At 39.0% G+C, this 19221-nt stretch overlaps 1 protein-coding gene across 2 annotated transcripts in view; it reads left to right on the plus strand.

Moving 5' to 3' along the window:
* The window catches only part of LOC111161429 (adenosine deaminase like), a 32402-nt gene that overhangs the window by 573 nt on the left and 12608 nt on the right, over nt 1-19221 (plus strand). The window contains exons 2-8 of one of the 2 annotated variants that reach the window (XM_022525067.1): nt 4310-4525; nt 4782-4912; nt 5419-5479; nt 9321-9408; nt 11307-11388; nt 14295-14421; nt 15691-15771. In XM_022525067.1, the coding sequence (XP_022380775.1) occupies nt 4463-4525; nt 4782-4912; nt 5419-5479; nt 9321-9408; nt 11307-11388; nt 14295-14421; nt 15691-15771 (633 nt within the window). In that variant the 5' untranslated portion in view covers nt 4310-4462. The remainder of the gene's footprint in view (nt 1-4309; nt 4526-4781; nt 4913-5418; nt 5480-9320; nt 9409-11306; nt 11389-14294; nt 14422-15690; nt 15772-19221) is intronic. The other variant, XM_022525076.1, reaches the window with a different exon arrangement.

The following is a 19221-nucleotide window of genomic DNA, read 5'->3' on the forward strand; positions in this document are numbered from 1 at the left end:
AATAAAACACTCAGCCTCTGTTTCTCGGTTATAAAATGGCATTCCCCTCCACTTCGAAAAGTCTGTGATTCTAGGATAATGTTGAATATAACCACGGAAGAGGGAAATCACAGAAGAGAGATGATTATTTCCCCTGATACCGTGTGAGTCTTGTCAGGGGTTTAAAATAATCATAGAGTTTCTTGAGTTGAAGGTCTGCAAGTCATCACCCCTAGGAAACCGCTTCCAGAGATATTTAGGAGATTTATAATTTATTGATTGGAATCTCGTGACTGACTGCAGGGGCTGAGGTGGAGAAGGGAATCAGGATAACTCTATGGTTACTTCGAAGCAGTCTAGCAGAATAATAAGAGCAAGAGTTTAGGAGTCCAGCCAGTTTAGATTTGGATACTGTACTCAGAGGTTTAAGCCAGGATAAACTGAAAAGATTTAGTGTTGAAGAGCTCTTAATGACTTCAGGGAGAGCAATTCCTGTGGAGCAGTAAGGGCAGAATTCATGTTTCACCCTGAATGGGAGATAAGTAAATGGAGGCAGCCAGTCTAAATTATGCTTTCAAGGAGCTTAGCTTAGAATGAAAAGAGAGACAGGGCAGTAAAGAGGAATATGGGATACAAGAAAGGCTTTTGTTTATTTGCTTTTTAGGTGAAAACAAATAAAGTACATGCATGTTGGTTCCCTGAGGGAAATTAGCCAATGGAGAGAGAGGTTGAAGGAACATAAAATTGAGAGTAACTGATGGAGTAATGACTTGAAATAGCTAGGAGGGAATGGGATCTAGGGCACAGATCAGTGTTAAGGACAGAAGAATGAATCCTTTTTCTCTGAGTTATGAGAGAAGAAAGTGTACAGATAAAGGTAAGCTAGGTGTAGGTGAGGGAGTTCTTGCCTCATGGCCTCTTTTATCTTTGTAAAGCTGGCAGCTGGGTTGTCAGTTCAGTGTGAGGTGATTGGGTCTAGTGGAGTGCTTGAGGTGTTTGGAATTGCCTCTGATGGAATGGGAGAAGCATTACCCTGAGGTTGTTAGGCCTGGGATATTCGTGTCTAGAATGAAAGGAGTAAGTGCTGCTTTCTGGGGTGTCTCAGAGTTGATTGTGGCCAAAGAAGAAGAAAAACAAATTGTAGGACTTTTAAAAATATATACAGTGCTGTAGAAGTGGATTTTTAAAAATTTAGGTGGTATTGGGGCATCTGGGTGGCTTAGTCATGAAGCGTCTGCCTTCGGCTCAGGTCATGATCCCAAGGTCCTGCTATCGAACTCCCACATCACAGAGCCCTGCTTTGCATCGGGCTCCCTGCTTGGCAAGGAGCCTTCTTCTTCCTCTCCCACTCCCCCTGGTTGTGCCCCCTCTCTCCGTGTCTCTCTCTGTCAAATAAATAAATAAAATCTTTAAAAAATAAAATAAAATAAAATAAAATTTAGGTGATATGTTAGAAATGTTACTTTTTTGATAAAGAACAGATCAAGAAAACTGATTCAGGAAGAAAGAGAATGGAGCAAAATTTGTGATATGGGTAACAAAGAATTGTTTTCTGATTATTATTTTTTAATCTGTTCATTCTTACGTAAAATGAGGATAATAATATCTCATGGGTTGTGAGGATTAAGTAAAACAACCATTTAAGAAACTTAGCATGCCTGGATCATGATAAGTGCTTAATAAAAAGTAACACATGTCTTTATTATTCTGAGTTCCCTTTTCTTATTTGGGCATGAAAAAAGTTCTCTGGGAGACAGGAGACTTGGTCCTGGCCCTGCTCTAACTTGATGAAGTATAGTACAAATGTAGAAAGATCTTATCTCAATGTGTTGCCTTTCTGCTCCTCACTCCCATCCTAGCTTCTTCCCACCCACACCCAGTGTTGCCCAGGAAGATAGAATTTGGCAGGGCATGGTATTGTTGATTGCAGTATCTTAGGCATGGATCAGTGAAACAACAGTTTTTTAAATGTGTAAAGATTGTGCTTTTGGGTGGATCTCAAATTTACAGAGGTTAACATTGTAGCCAGTGGGTCAGTAAATTTACTCAAAGACCAGTCTTGAGGGTGGTTTGAATGTAGCACAGAATAAGATCAGGATCCTAGAATGGGATTGGAAATATATTTATTTAGTTTTTAAAAGGTCTTATTTATTTATTTGTCAGAGAGCGAGAGCCCACACCGGAAGGGGGAGCAGCAGGCCGAGGGAGAAGCAGGCTCCCCACTGAGCAGGAAGCCCACTGTGGGACTCAATTCCAGGACCCTGGGATCATGACCTGAGCTGAAGGCAGATGCTTAACTGACTGAGCCACCCAGGCATCCCTGAAAATATATTTTAAAAGCTAGCCATTTGTCAGATTTATTATCAGCCTGCTATGAAAAATGTCCTAAGTAATTTTTTAGGCTGTCATTCCATTGTCTAAACATAGAAGTTCTTCCCTCTCACAATTCATAATAATAAAATTGTTTTGCAAGGTTTTTTTTTAAGATTTCATTTAATTATTTGAGAGAGAGAGAGAGAGCACAAGCAGGGGTGGCAGGTAGAGGGAGAGGGAGAAGCAGACTCCCCACTGAGTAGGGAGCCAGGCACAGGGCTCTATCCCAGGACACTGGGATCATGACCTGAGCCAAGGGCAGATGCTTAACTGACTGAGCCACTCAGGCACCACTGTTCTGCAAGTTTTAAAAATTATTTAACTTTATAAATAATTACTTTAAACCATGTGTTTATTATTTTTATTAAAATTATTAAGTAAATTATATAAATTTATTAACATTTTAATTTATTAAAGTTATTTCAGAAAGCAGTCAAGTATTACATGCTTGTAAAACCTTTAAGTTGCAGAACACTGTGTAAGGTAAATTAAAGCAAAATTCTCTCCCCTGACCTTTGCCACTTCCAACCCAAAATTATGAATAAATAAAACATGCTTTGTTCATAAATGCCATCTTTCTAAGCAATATATTTTGCTACTTTCTGGAAGTAATATTATATCATAGAAGTCTTTCCCTATAGTCATAGATACTCTGTTGGACTGAGATAAAATTAATTTAGCCAGTAGCCTACTGATAGACATTCAGATTGTTTCCAGTTTTTGCTATTATATGATATAAGAAATGTATTTTGGGGGGTGCCTGGGTGGCTCAGTGGATTAAAGCCTCTGTCTTTGGCCCGGGTCATGATCCCAGAGTCCTGGGATCAAGCCCCGCATCGGGCTCTCTGCTCAGCGGGGAGCCTGCTTCCTCCTCTCTCTCTGCCTGCCTCTCTGCCTACTTGTGATCTCTGTCTGTCAAATAAATAAATAAAATCTTTAAAAAAAAAAGAAATGTATTTGTGAATATCCTATAAGATATAGGATAATTTTTTTTTTTAAGATTTTGTTTATTGGATGGAGAGAAAGAGTGTGCACACAAGCAGGGGGAGTGGCAGGCAAAGGGAGAGGGAGAGCAGGCTTCCCTGCTGAGCAGGGAGCCCAATGCAGGGCTGGATCCCAGGACCCTGGGATCAGGATCTGAGCCGAAGGCAGACATCTAACCGACTAAGCGACCCAGATGCCCCAGGATCAATTCTTAAAAGTAGAATTATTGGGTCAGAAAATAAATGGTGTTTTGTGTTTGTATGTGTTGATAGATAGTGCCAGATTGCTTTTCAAAAAGACCGTATCAAGTTTTGCTTCCACCAGAACTTTTACTCATACCTTCACTAATATTAGATATTTTTCTTTTGAGATCCACAATTTTTTCTGGATAATTTTATAAGTTAAGTCTTCCACATGAACTTTAAAAATCAATTTCTAAGAAATAACTTGGAATATTTTGATTAACATTGAATTTAAAAGTCAATTTATGGTAAATTGATTTTACCTAAGAAGATGTGTTTTTCCATCTTAATGTTGTCTTCTATGTATTTTGGTAGGAGTAGTAAGCTTGTTAGTTAAACAGCCTATCATTTTCATGTGTTACTATTTATGAAGCACCTACTATAGCATTTTGTTGAAATGCCACTTTTATTTCATACTGTGTTGGCCTTTCTGTGGATTTCTGTGGCTCTGTGCATTGTTGCACAGTTTTTAAAAAAGATTTTATTTATTTATTTATTTATTGAGAGAGAGAAAATGCACACACATGAATGAGCAGGGGAGAGGGGTAGGGGGAAAGAGATGGAGAGAGAGAATCTCCAGCAGTCTGAGGCCTTTTCTTATTTCTAGGTTAGATTGTTAATTTGCTTAAATAGCGTTGAAGGGGTTTTTGTTTTTTGAGGTATAAAGTGGCAAAATTCTGTTTCTTTGTTTTTATGTCAACATCTGAAAATGTTCACATTTGTTTAAATAGGGGAAGCTGAGCCCAGAGCTACATATACAGGTTATCTTATCAAAATGTGTGGACGTAACGCAATCTGAAGGAAATTCAAGACCACGAAACTTGCTGGCCAAAGCACATTGTACAAGAAGAGTATTTGGAGAAAGACCTTTCTGTGAAATCAGGATGGAAGCAGAAGAACACCAACAGCCACGGAAGACACCCTTTTACTCAGAATTACCTAAAGTGGTGAGAATTCAACCACAGAATTCTGGAGTGGTTGCTAATTATAAGGATGTCTGTGTTTGTTTATTTGTTTGTTTTCCACGAAGAAAAGTAAATTTTACGGGGAGAATTTGTAAGATTTGTAAACCTTAAAAGTTATATATCTACATCTAGTAGGCAGTTTGCCTAGTGCAGATTATGGACATCAGGTACCTGGTAGGATGCTATTAATCTAGTGGATACTTGAGAAATTTTTACTGACTGTATTCTCTTGTTTTAGGAACTTCATGCCCACCTGAATGGATCCATTAGTTCTAATACCATGAAGAAATTGATAGCCAAGAAGCCAGGTCTTAAAATCAACAATCAGATGACTATGATTGACAAGGGAAAGAAAAGAACTTTAGAAGAGTGAGTTTAGAGAAGTTGTGGACATACTTCTTTTTATCTCTGTTACTGTTTTGAGATTGGAAATAGTCTGTAAGAATCCAGATTTTAGTAGTTAAAGGAATTGGGTAGCCATCGGCTGTGGAGAGTGTAACTTGATATACAGCATTTTTTTTCCAGCTGTTAGACCATTGACAGTATTTTTAATGCTTTATGTTGTTTATAAAGTTATACTGTATTAGAATATTCTTTAGACCTGAAAATGTGGGCTTATTGATTTTTCTCCGTTTGCTGCTATCAGCAGGGGGTAGGGGAGTGGCAAAGGGAGTGGCAAAGTTACTTAAAAGTAACATTTTATTTTCAGTTATTTGATTATCCTCCCAGGTCAGTGTAATTTTTGAAAAACCAATTCTGTAGTTCCTTACAATATATAATTAGTATTAGTCTAAAATATATTCATTCAATTTAGTGGGCTTGTGTCAAGTGACAAGTTTTTGATGACTAGAGTATGTTAAAACTTTCCGTTGCAGATGTTTCCAGATGTTTCAAATTATTCATCAGCTTACTACTAGCCCTGAAGATATTCTAATGGTGAGAAATGAAGAATTATTAGAGTGGTTTAAAATTTATTATGTAATTTATGCCCTTCTGGTATTGCACATGAATTTTTGCTTTCATCAAGAGTCAAATGAAAAATATTTTTTGCTTTTTTATGGCAACTCTTTTCAAAAGCCATGTAAGACATTTGCCAAGAGCTAATTATAAGAGATCTGAGAAGAGAAGCAAGGTCAATGTATTCTGTTACATAGAGGATAAAATCTTGTCCTGTTTTCCACCATATATAACATGAAATATTTGACCATAGGTGGGCATCCTTTGATACGGCTTTATCTGTATTGCTTGAGATACTTTTAAGTGCCTGGGTGACAGTATAGAGAATGAAGTTCAGAAGTACTTAGCGATTGAATTCTCTCTGGGAGTGAAGAACTAGAGGACACCACTGTGTTCTCTTACTTGTAGCTCTGTGATACTACTTTCTGATATGGAAGACTGGTTTCTGCATCATTGTCTGACTAGGGTGGTATTTTATTTTATTTTATTTTTTTAACTGTTTTATTTATTTGTCAGAGAGAGAGAGAGCACACACAAGCAGTGGGAACAGCAGGTAAAGGGAGAAGCAGGCTCCCTGCCGAGCAAGGAGCCTGATGCAGGACTCGATCCCAGGACCCTGGAATCAGGACGCAAGCCAAAGGCAGATGCCCAACTAACTGAGCCACCCAGGCATCCCTACGGTGGCATTTTAAAATGTACTCTTTTTAAGTGGAGAAAAACAGAATCCTTATTAGTGTTCTTAACCATTAGGAAAAAAAAATGTGGAGTAAGAGGAAAACTTGTGTTTCTGGAAAAATAACTTTTGACTGGTCAAGAAAGAATTTTCCTTCTTGGCCGAAACTGATCTCATGATAAGTATTAAGTAAATTCACCTTTTGGTGAAGAATAGCTCTAAAAGTCTAATTCAACAAAAGTTGCCCAAGTGCCCACAGTGTTCTAGGCACTCTGCTAAAGACTGGGAGGTAAGATAGACGGACATGGTCTCTGGCCCCTGAGGAGAGAGAGAGAGACATATCCATATGCAGATAAATCTGACATAATGAGGTAAGCTATATGTTAGAGATACATACAGGGACTTACAGGAACCTAAAGGAGGATTATCTAATTAGCCACTCAGCAGACACTATTGAATGCTGCTAGGAATGTCTCACTTTCTTTTGTTGATTGTAACAGAGCAAAACTGACGAAATCCTGGATTCTGAGAGCTTATGTAGGGCTACAGTAATGCCAGGCTCATTATTTTATTACTTTCAAAGCTGGTAAAAAGCTTTATTAAAATGAAGTAAGGGGGCACCTGGGTGGCTCAGTTGGTTGAGCATGTGCCTTCGGCTCAGGTCATGATCCTGGGGTCCTGGGATCGATTTCCACAACAGGCTCCCTGCTTCTCCCTCTCCCTCCGCCCTGTTCCCCTGCTTGTGCTTTCTTTCTCTCTTGCTCTCTCTTAAATATATAAAATTTTTAAAATAAAACAAAATAAAATGAGGTAAGGAGGGGTCCCTGCCTGGGTACTTGGCTCAGATCAGGATCTCAGGGTTATAAGATTGAGTCCTCCTTAGGCTCAGTGCAGGAGTCCACTTGGGGATTTGCTCCATCTGCCCCTTCCCCAACCCTTGCTGAATCATGTGCTTGCACATGTGTATATGTGCTCTCTTTCTCTCATATAAATAAATCTTTAAAAAATATAAAATAAAATGAGGTAAGGAATTAAGATTCTGTGATTTGACTTAGTGGTACTAGAATGAGCAACTTTAGGTGGTTCAGAAGGATGACACTGAGAGTGAAGTTAATGACATTTACATATAATAAATGAACACTGTAGGAATAAGGCAAGAGATTCTTTGTTGTGTGTGGATCACTTAACAGTCTAGTCAAGATGATCTGGATGTAATCTGAAAGAAAAAGGATTGGAATGTGCTTGAAATAATAATATTAACTATAACATGTGCCAGACACTACATTCAAGACTGCTCTCTGAAGTGGGTATTTTTATTGTTCCCTTTTTGCAGATGAAAAAAAACCCTGAGGCTTAAATTGATTACACGTAACTTGCTCAAGGTCACTCACAGAAAGAGCAAGTGGTAGAATTGACTGTCTTTGGTTCCAGAGCTTATGTTCCTTCTCATTCAAGAGATGCAGTCTTACCATCCTTTGAGTAAGCAGAAACTGAACTAATTGTGATGTACACTGTCTGAAGAAGGAACTCGAATAAGAGTTGTCCTTAGTACCAGTTGCAGCATGGAGCAGAAAGGGCTGAGTCCGGCAGACACAGATGTGGAGCAAGGAAGTGTTATTGGGCATGGGTAGGGATGATTCCACAGGCCTTGCTAGGACCTAGATAAATTTTCTCATTGCTCTCATTCCATACTTGCCAACAGCCTTCTGTTGTTTTATTTGGTTTCACTGGCTGCTCAAGAAACGAAGAGAGGGGGCCTTGGATAGTAGCTATGGTCTCATCAGTCACTGAGGACTGCCACTTCATACCCTCACTTCACCCTCCATGTCACTGCATACATAACAGATAGGTTTCTGCATTAGCCACATGTGAGCTGGAGTAGAGGGAGTTGGCTTCTCTGTGTCTGCTCTGGAGCCAGTAACTAGATGCAGTTCCGTAGCCTGCATAGATGAGGCCCGCACTCTGGTGGTAGCATTGGCAGCAACACAGAGTTTGGGGAGCACCAGTGCCATGGGGTCCAGTGCCTCTGATGATGGTACAGAAGCTGCAGGGTCATGCTCGGTGGTGGAGGAAGCAGTAGTGTCTTGCTTGGTCCAAGAGTGTTACATGATTTTGAATGCTTTTGTGTTGTCCTGAGTTGTATAATCTCTGAGGCTGATTCTCCAGACCTCCTAGTGAATCTCAGCTTAGTAATATTTATATTCTAATATTACAATAAATTCCTTTTTGGCTTAGGTAAGCGCATGTGTACACACACACACGCACCCACCCCCCCACACACACACCCGATGAAGCCCAGACCTTGGATTACAATGAATCCACTAAAGTAGTCCCACCTTCTTAGGCACTGTCTACACAATTGGCCAACCCTTGTTCCCTTGCCAGAACGTTGCACTTGCCCACTTATGTGCATGTGGTCAAAACAGGTTAAGATTAGGATACCAACCACAAGCACTAGCTAGGGCTGGTTGTCACAGCGTTTCCAACCTGGTCCTTTTTACTTCTAGATTTGGTACTTTTTTAGGATTGATTGCAGAGAAGGAAAACATGCCCTTAATCCTTTTGATATCTTTTACCCTGGTAATTTAGTCATTTTGGGGTTGTTTAACTTGTGCTAAATTGGGTACCATTTTACTCATATTTATCACCGATTCTCTTTGCCAAAGAGAGTTTTCTTAGTACTCCTAGGGACAATTTCACCCTGCCTGAAGAAACTTCTGAAAAATCCAACTTATTCATAAATAACTTGAATAAGAACCATAAGCCATGACTTTGAGTGGTATATCAGTAATGCCTAATTGTTTCAGCCACTTATTTCCATACATACCTTCCTAGTACTGCACTACACACTCAGTTTTAGTTTTGCCTCATTTCTTTGTCTTATTAGCTACTGTTATGAACACTAGAAAATGGAGAAATGGCTAAAAGGAGAGAAGAGAAAAAGTATGTGAGATGTGCAGACTTGTTTGATGTGAGCAATCTCTAGCAAGGGTTGTGACAAAACAGGTCATCTTAACCACATGAGAGACTTCCAACATTTTTTGCAGATCAAATCTAATGCGTGAAATAAAGCTGTAGCATTTGGCATTTTCATTGGGATCCTTTCACTAACATTATCAGTATTATGTCCATTGCCTTAACCATCAGGTCACAAAAGATGTCATTAAAGAATTTGCAGATGATGGTGTGAAGTACCTGGAACTAAGGAGCACACCCAGAGGAGAAAATGCTACAGGTAGAGTTTAATTACGTCTCAGCAAATGTACTTTTTTCCTCTGTGCTTTGATGATTCGTGTTTGTAAGTTGAGAATATGAAGCACTTACTTTTACACTGTAGTAGAGTCAACAGTCCAAATCTTCTGATGTGCATTAGTGATGTACATTATTAATGAGTGAGGTGTTAAGTTAAAAAGTCAGGTCAAGGATTATCTGTTTAAGGGAAATTAAAAGGCCTGCAAAATTTTTGCTGGTTCTTGTTTTTTCCTCACTCTGAGGAAAGAATACTTGCTCCTTATAGTTACATTGTCTTAAACAGAGGCTACTTCTTGCTCCTTGCATCAAGGGCACTTGTGAGACGGTGCCACTGAGTAGATGCTGAATCGTGTTTTATGACGATCACAGAAATGAAGGTTTTTCAGTCATTGTGTGGAGACTGATAGTGTCTTATGCCAGGAGCAAGTGGTGATGTGGTAAAACCTCTCTGGATGGAGATGAGTGCATCTGGATGTGGTCTGGAGAAACTTCCTGGAACCCTCTTTTCATAAGGGCAGAATGGAGAGATATTATGTGGTGTCATTGGGTTCCTCTTAGTCCCTTGTCTGTGATCTGAAAAGGCTCTGCCAGTTCATCTTGTGACATGTACAACCCAGTCATTTAGGGGATAAGCTTTTTAAAACTCCATAAAGTAAGTGTTGAGATGGGACAAGCAGAAGATTCTTATCTCGCATTTTTAAATTGTAGGATCAGTTCCAAGTTACCCTGGTAAGGATAGTGAAAGGGAAGGAGAGAAGAAACCTGCCACTTACTAGAGCTAGTTTGCTCTTTGAATGGAGATTCCAAGAGGGATGTTAACCTGATATGCAATAATAGGGGAATGATTAGATAAGGGTTAATGGAATATGAGGCAGCCACTAAAAATATTTGCAAAGCTACTGTAAAGACTTGGGGATAACACTCAGAATATAGGACTGTATTAAACAACTGAATAGGATACATATATACCTGGTAGCATCTCATCTATTAAAAAAATATGTATACTTAGAAAAACAGAGTGGTTATCTCTGAGTGGTGGAATTACAGGTTACTCATTATTTTTTCTTTATAATTTTCTGTGTTATTGGAGATTTTCTGCCAAAAATAAGCATTCTGTGATTGGGTACAAGAGTATTTTAGAGGAAGTTGTTCTGGAGAGTGCTCTTTCAGAGCCCCCCAAAAGAAGAGGACTTGTACACCCAAAATTGGAAGAACTGCTCTAGTGCCCTGGACAGGAAACACTGAGCCTGACCAGGGTTGAAGAGACAGGAGCCCAAGAGGGGATTTTTTTCTGGACCAGCAGGAGAACATTGTTCTAGTAGAGGAAAATGGTTTGTTTTTGTTTCTGTTTTTTTTTTTTTTTTTTTTGAGGCCAAGCCTTAGAAAAGGGCTGTTCCTGTGTTGTTAGAACAGGCATTTTAGATTTTTACAGCAATTTGTGCGATGGGTTTTTTTGTTTTGTTTCTTTTTGTTAGTTTTTATTTTTTATTTTTTGTTTTTTTTAACTAGGCTCCACACTGAACACGGGGCTTGAACTCACGATGCTGAGATCAAGAGTTGCCTGCCCCACCAGCTGAGCCAGCCGGCGCCCCATGAGGGCAGTTTAATGTCTTTTGGATCTAAGAATAATTTTTAAATGGGCTTATATTTTGTATGTCTTTCTTTCCATTTCTGCTTTTTAGTACTTCATTTAAAAAAATTTATTAAAGTACAGTTAGCATTTATGAAAATGTACCCATAGGACTATGTTTTAACTCCTCTCTAATCATGCCCTTGTCACAGCATAAAGTAAAAATGTAATTGTTCATAGAGGGATGCTGATGTTGAAGGATGAAATAGTTGATTATCTCTTTACAAATACTTTCTTTATGTCCTTTCCAGGAATGACTAAAAAGACTTATGTGGAATCTGTACTTGAGGGTATAAAACAGTCCAAACAAGAAAACATAGACATTGATGTTAGGTAAGAAGCATTGTACCTTAGTGTTCACCATTTAAAAAAACTAGAAGGTGAAAATGTTGTTATTTTGATCATGAGTGTAATAGATTTTTATAAATCAAACAATAACTGACTTTTAGAAAAATGGAGTCAAGAAATCTGTTGCTTAAAGTTGAGACTGCAGTTCTGAGTTTATTCATGTGGCAAAACATTTTGAGTACTGTTGCTCTAGAGAAATACAGTTTCCCATTGCTCTTCAGCCAAAATCCAGACTTCTTATTGTGGCCTACATGGTCCCATGTGATTTGGTTGCCTCTCTTACTTCAATAGCCTTATGTGGACCACTTGTCATTATTACACACTGGTTTGTTCTCTGTTCCTCAAATAGGCCAAGAATGTCCCATGTCAGCATCTTTGTACATCCTGTTACTTTTGCCTAGAACACAGTTCCTGCCATATCCTTGCATGGCTGGTTTTTCACTATCAAGTTCTCAATTTGGCTGTCACTTCCTCAGAGGGCCCTTCCTTGACCACTTTATCTAAAGGTTCCTCCCACCCACCCACAAATCCTCTAGTAATCCTTTCTATTTCCTTATGGCAGTCTTCTTGATAAGATCAGAAATTATCTTGTTTTATTTGTGTGTACATACCTACCAGAGTATAAATTCATGAGGCCAGGAACCTTGTCTTTTGTTCACCACAGTACTTAGAAGAGAGATGACACAAATCAGGGCTCAATAAGTCTTTGAAGGAAGAAAGCTACCTGTATAATTTCTGGCTATAAAATCTCTCCAAATTAAGCTTAACTAGACTAACACCCACACCCTTCCCAAAAAGAAGCAGGCAAAAGAAAAGAAGAGAATTCAGAAAAGAAGATCTACAAATGACCAATAAGTCTGTAGGGAACTATTTAATCTCACTAATCAGATAATTTTTTTAAAAGATTTATTTGAGAGAGAGAGAAAGTGTACAGGCAATAGGGGAAGGTCAGAGGGAGAGGGAGAGAGATTCTCACCCAGACTCCCTGCTGACATGGGGCTAGATCTCACAACCCTGAGATCATGACCTGAGCCAAAATCAAGAGTTGGATGCTCAACTGACTGAGCCACCCAGGCATCCCGATCAGATAATTTTAAAGATTTTTATTTGTTTGTTTATTTATTTATTTATTTGACAGAGACAGAGACAGAGAGGGAGCACAAATGGGGGGAGTGGGAGAGGGAGAAGCAGGCTCCCCACGGAGCAGAGCCCATTGCAGGGCTCAATCCCAGGACCCTGGGATCATGACCTGAGCTGCAGGCAGACACTTAACGACTGAGCTACCCAGGCGCCCCCAAATCAGACAATTTTTTTTTTTTTAAGATTTTATTTATCCATTTGACAGAGATCACAAGTAGGCAGAGACACAGAGAGAGGGAAACAGGCTTCCTGTTGAGCAGAGAGCCCGATGCAGGGCTCGATCCCAGGACCCTGGGATCATGACCTGAGCTGAAGGCAGAGGCTTTAACCCACTGAGCCACCGAGGCACCCCTTAGACAATTTTAAAAAGAAATGTTACAATGCCATTTCTGTAGCCCCCCTGCCAGAAAACAGGGTAATGACCATTGTTTGTGAACTTACACACTGCTAGTAAGCATATAGGATAAATAAAACCTCTTTAAAAAGTAGTATGTATTAAGATGTATAAAAATGTTTCCTTCTGACCCAGTACTCCACTTCTAGAAATGTATCCAAAGGAAATAAATTGATTTTTGTGTAAGAGTCTTTATTGTAGTGTTATTTATTTATTTGTTTATTTTAAATATTTATTTATTTTAGAGAGAGTGAGAAAGTGAGAGAGCACGAGCAAAGGGGAAGGACAGAGGGAGAAGAAGCAGACTTCCTGTTGAGCGGGGAGCCCAACATTGGGCCAGTCCTAGGACCCCAGGATCATGACCCAAGCCCAAGGCAGATGTTTAACCAACTGAGCCACCCAGGCACCCCCATAGTGTTATTTATAAAAAAGTGGAAAATATCCTAAAACATTTAGCAGAAGACAGTTATATCATGTTATGGTCATATGATTTATATTGTTTTCTAATATTTAATGTTAGGATAAACTGTGAATTAAAAAAAAGACTGCAGTTATATATCATTGATCCAAATTTGATAAATAAATAAATGCTGGAGGAATTTCATGTGTGTGGAAAAAAAGTAGATAAATTAATAAATGTGGGAGGAAATTATGCAATATTAGCAGAGATTCTCTGGGTATTAGATGGCTTGTAAAATTTCAGCTAACATGAAGAATGAACTTGTATCAGCTATTGGATATGTGTTAGAATATTGCCAATTTTTTAACACTTACTGAAATAATGAATCTAAGCCTCCTAATGAAATAACACACCACCACTTATGAAATAATCTTGCTAAAAATTTGAATCTAGCCTCTAGACTAGATCCAATTTTCAATTTGTAGGAGATACAAGAGACAGAAGAAACAGGTTAACAATAAAGGAATTCACTCAGCAAAATGACTATTGTAGGAGACTTTATAGAAAAAGGATATGGTTTCTTTAAATTCAAGAAATAAATTCAAGAAAAGCGGTGGGGTTTTGCGGAGAAGGGAAGGTGGGGTGTGGAGGGAGTGCCTTCAGAATAAATCTGAAGTCCACTGTGGACTTCAGTTGAATTCTGAATCAAACTAAAAAGCAAATGCAAGAATAAAAAAAACATGAAACATTTAAGAATTTGAACACTGACTAGATGTTTGGTACTATTTCGAAATTTATGGTCTCATGCCCTCTGGCAAAGTAAGCTGTCCTGTCAGTCAGGCTGTATTTCTACTAAGTGACTTACATGTAGCCTGCCATACCTCTCTGGCCATACTCAGAGTTGTTTTTTTCATTCTCACTATATTTGTTTTCAACTGTGTTTTTCTTATATTAAAGGTATTTAATAGCAATTGACAGAAAAAGTGGCCCTTCAGTAGCCAAGGAGACCGTTAAACTTGCTGAAGAGTTCTTCCTCTCTGCTGACAATGCAGTTCTTGGCCTTGACCTCAGTGGAGACCCTACTGTAAGCTGTTTTTCTTAAATACATTTTATTTCTGAAAAGTAGAATCAGTTTGTGGGGTAAGTATTAGGTTGGGGCATCCTGCATTCTCCAGAGGTCTAGCAGGCTCCCAGTGGATGAAGACCTATTCTTAAATAAAATCTTAAAAAAAAAAAAAAAAAAAAGGTGGATGGGGGGCAGCACCCGGGTGTCTCAGTCAGTTAAGCATCTGCCTTCAGCTCAGGTCATGATCCTAGGGTCCTGGGATTGAGCCCCACACTGGGGCTCCCTGCTCAGCAGAAAGTCTGCTTCTCCCTCTCCCCCCTACTCATTCTCTCTCTCTTTCAAATAAATAAAACCTTAAAAAAAAAAAAAGACCTATTCTGCCCTGGATGACCAGAATGTCTGTAGCAGCTGTTCTCAACCAGGGTTCTATGGAAGAATTAAGCCCTCTAAAAAAGAAAAAAGATTTGAATGAAAAGAGAGAAATTAAGTCATTACATACAGTGTATATCTAATAATTAGTATTTAATTATGGCTATGCCTTAATTATCTCACAGAACCCCCAGTTGAGAAAGGCTGGCCTAGAGCTTCTTGAATGTCAGATTCAAACACAGTGTCTCACTTATGTCACTATTGACATTTTGGGCCAGATAATTCTTTGTCCTTGGAGAATGTCCGGTGTATTGCAGCATGTTTTGTAGCACTCCTTTCTTCTCTACCCACTGGACACCAGTAGCACCCTCCTAGTTGTGACAACCAAAAATGTTTCCAGATACTACCAAGTTCCAGGGTGGTGGTGGGGGGGCGGGGGCAGAATTGTCCCTGGTTGAAAACCACAGGATTTAGATTGCCCCATGAAACTGGTTCTTAAGGCTTTGTCTAAACCTGGACCATTGTGCTCTCGTTTCATTCATCCATTTGGTAGAAGCTTTCTTTGCTGTAATCATACAGGTTCCTAAATCAGGTGGGTTCTCCTCCTTAGCACTAGATATCTAGATTTCCTTACAGAAATAAAACTTGGTGACCTCTATATCTAGTGTGGCTGATTGACTTCAGGTTCACTGATATGGGACTCAACATTCTTGACAGCAGGGATTGTTTTTGCGAGCTTTATGTTCCCTAAAGTGTCTGGCACACTGTAGGTGCTTTATAATTGAAATTTTCAAATGAGTCAATCTGCCATTTTTTTCCTTGCCATTATTTTATTCCTTTGCTTATTGACACACAGTAGCTAATTCTTCAGTCTGCCTAGAATTTTCATGCATCTTCATTTTAACTTTTATCTTCAAGGTAGGACAGGCAAAAGACTTCTTGGAACCACTTTTAGAAGCTAAAAAAGCAGGCCTGAAGTTGGCATTGCATCTTTCAGAGGTAAATAATATTGTAAAATTAGGCTGGAGAAGATGGATTACGGTGAAAATAATAATCATTTGTAAATGGCTAAAATTAAACCTGGAGGTAAAAAAAAAAAAAAAGAAAAGGAGGAAAGTAGAAATTTTTTTAAATGTAAATTATGATAAAGGTATGACTTGCTTTAGTCCCTCGTTACCGTTTTTATGTTTTTGTCATTCATGAGGGTGGCTGTTGACTCACAGTATCACTATGTCATTAAAAAAGCTATTGACATCTTACTAGAGAAAATGTGAAAGTTTTCATCATCAGTCTTGTCATTGGCAAGCTGTCACTGAGAAAAACACCAGTTCATCTCACCTGTCCTCGTAGGGTAAGGGACCTAAATGTATCACATGCACTGGCAAGAAAAGAAGTAGCTCATTATTATTTTATAAGGCTCATCAGAAGATTGGGTGCCCATCATTGGGCCCCAGCTCCTTGGCAACATGAGCACAATGACAGATAATGTAGAGATAATGGCTGGAGAACAGTCACTTTCCTTTTTTTTTTTTTTAACTTAATTTTTTTTTTATAAACATATAATATATTTTTATCCCCAGGGGTACAGGTCTGTGAATCGCCAGATTTACACACATCACAGCACTCACCATAGCACATACCCTCCCCAATATCCATAACCCCACCCCCCTCTCCCAACCCTCCTCCCCCCATCAACCCTCAGTTTGTTTTGTGAGATTAAGAGTCACTTATGGTTTGTCTCCCTCCCAATCCCATCTTGTTTCATTTACTCTTCTCCTACCCCCTTAACCCCCCATGTTGCATCTCCTCTCCCTCATATCAGGGAGATCATATGATAGTTGTCTTTCTCCGATTGACTTATTTCGCTAAGCATGATACCCTCTAGTTCTATCCACGTTGTCGCAAATGGCAAGATTTCATTTCTTTTGATGGCTGCATAGTATTCCATTGTGTATATATACCACATCTTCTTTATCTATTTGTCTGTTGATGGACATCTAGGTTCTTTCCATAGTTTGGCTATTGTAGACATTGCTGCTATAAACATTCGGGTGCACGTGCCCCTTCGGATCACTATGTTTGTATCTTTAGGGTAAATACCCAGCAGTGCAATTGCTGGGTCATAGGGTAGTTCTATTTTCAACATTTTGAGGAACCTCCATGCTGTTTTCCAGAGTGGTTGCACCAGCTTGCATTCCCACCAACAGTGTAGGAGGGTTCCCCTTTCTCCGCATCCTCGCCAGCATCTGTCATTTCCTGACTTGTTAATTTTAGCCATTCTGACTGGTGTGAGGTGGTATCTCATTGTGGTTTTGATTTGTATTTCCCTGATGCTGAGTGGTATGGAGCACTTTTTCATGTGTCTGTTGGCCATCTGGATGTCTTCTTTGCAGAAATATCTGTTCATGTCCTCTGCCCATTTCTTGATTGGATTATTTGTTCTTTGGGTGTTGAGTTTGCTAAGTTCTTTATAGATTTTGGACACTAGCCCTTTATCCGATATGTCATTTGCAAATATCTTCTCCCATTCTGTCAGTTGTCTTTTGGTTTTGTTAACTGTTTCCTTTGCTGTGCAAAAGCTTTTGATCTTGATAAAATCCCAATAGTTCATTTTTGCCCTTGCTTCCCTTGCCTTTGGTGATGTTCCTAGGAAGATGTTGCTGCGGCTGAGGTCAAAGAAGTTGCTGCCTGTGTTCTCCTCAAGGATTTTGATGGATTCCTTTCTCACATTGAGGTCCTTCATCCATTTTAAGTCTATTTTTGTGTGTGGTGTAAGGAAATGATCCAGTTTCATTTTTCTGCATGTGGCTGTCCAATTTTCCCAGCACCATTTATTGAAGAGGCTGTCTTTTTTCCATTGGACATGCTTTCCTGCTTTGTCGAAGATTAGCTGGCCATAGAGTTGAGGGTCTATTTCTGGGCTCTCTATTCTGTTCCATTGATCTATGCGTCTGTTTTTGTGCCAGTACCATGCTGTCTTGATGATGACAGCTTTGTAATAGAGCTTGAAGTCCGGAATTGTGATGCCACCAACTTTGGCTTTCTTTTTCAACGTTCCGTTGGCTATTCGAGGTCTTTTCTGGTTCCATATAAATTTTAGGATTATTTGTTCCATTTCTTTGAAAAAAATGGATGGTACTTTGATAGGAATTACATTAAATGTGTAGATTGCTTTAGGTAGCATAGACATTTTCACAATATTGATTCTTCCAATCCAGGAGCATGGAACATTTTTCCATTTCTTTGTGTCTTCCTCAATTTCTTTCATGAGTACTTTATAGTTTTCTGTGTATAGATTCTTAGTCTCTTTGGTTAGATTTATTCCTAGGTATCTTATAGTTTTGGGTGCAATTGTAAATGGGATTGACTCCTTAATTTCTCTTTCTTCTGTCTTGTTGTTGGTGTAGAGAAATGCAACTGATTTTGTGCATTGATTTTATATCCTGACACTTTACTGAATTCCTGTACAAGTTCTAGAAGTTTTGGAGTGGAGTCTTGGGTTTTCCACATATAGTATCATATCATCTGCAAAGAGTGATAGTTTGACTTCTTCTTTGCTGACTTGAATGCCTTTAATTTCCTTTTGTTGTCTGATTGCTGAGGCTAGGACTTGTAGTACTATGTTGAATAGCGGTGGTGATAACGGACATCCCTGCCGTGTTCCTGACCTTAGCGGAAAAGTTTTCAGTTTTTCTCCATTGAGAATGATATTTGCGGTGGGTTTTTCATAGATGGCTTTGATAATATTGAGGTATGTGCCCTCTATCCCTACACTTTGAAGAGTTTTGATCAGGAAGGGATGCTGTACTTTGTCAAATGCTTTTTCAGCATCTATGGAGAGGATCATATGGTTCTTGTTCTTTCTTTTATTAATGTGTTGTATCACATTGATTGATTTGCGGATGTTGAACCAACCTTGCAACCCTGGAATAAATCCCACTTGGTCGTGGTGAATAATCCTTTTAATGTACTGTTGAATCCTATTGGCTAGTATTTTGGCGAGAATTTTTGCATCTGTGTTCATCAAGGATATTGGTCTGTAGTTCTCTTTTTTGATGGGATCCTTGTCTGGTTTTGGGATCAAGGTGATGCTGGCCTCATCAAATGAGTTTGGAAGTTTTCCTTCTATTTCTATTTTTTGGAACAGTTTCAGGAGAATAGGAATTAGTTCTTCTTTAAATGTTTGGTAGAATTCCCCCGGGAAGCCATCTGGCCCTCGGCTTTTGTTTGTTTGGAGATTTTTGATGACTGTTTCAATCTCCTTACTGGTTATGGGTCTGTTCAGGCTTTCTATTTCTTCCTGGTTCAGTTGTGGTAGTTTATATGTCTCTAGGAATGCATCCATTTCTTCCAGATTGTCAAATTTGTTGGCGTAGAGTTGCTCATAGTATGTTCTTATAATTGTCTGTATTTCTTTGGTGTTCGTTGTGATCTCTCCTCTTTCATTCA

This window comes from Enhydra lutris, unplaced genomic scaffold, assembly GCF_002288905.1.
Source record: "Enhydra lutris kenyoni isolate GAN:26980312 unplaced genomic scaffold, ASM228890v2 scaffoldscaffold4, whole genome shotgun sequence".
Taxonomy (NCBI): domain Eukaryota; kingdom Metazoa; phylum Chordata; class Mammalia; order Carnivora; family Mustelidae; genus Enhydra; species Enhydra lutris.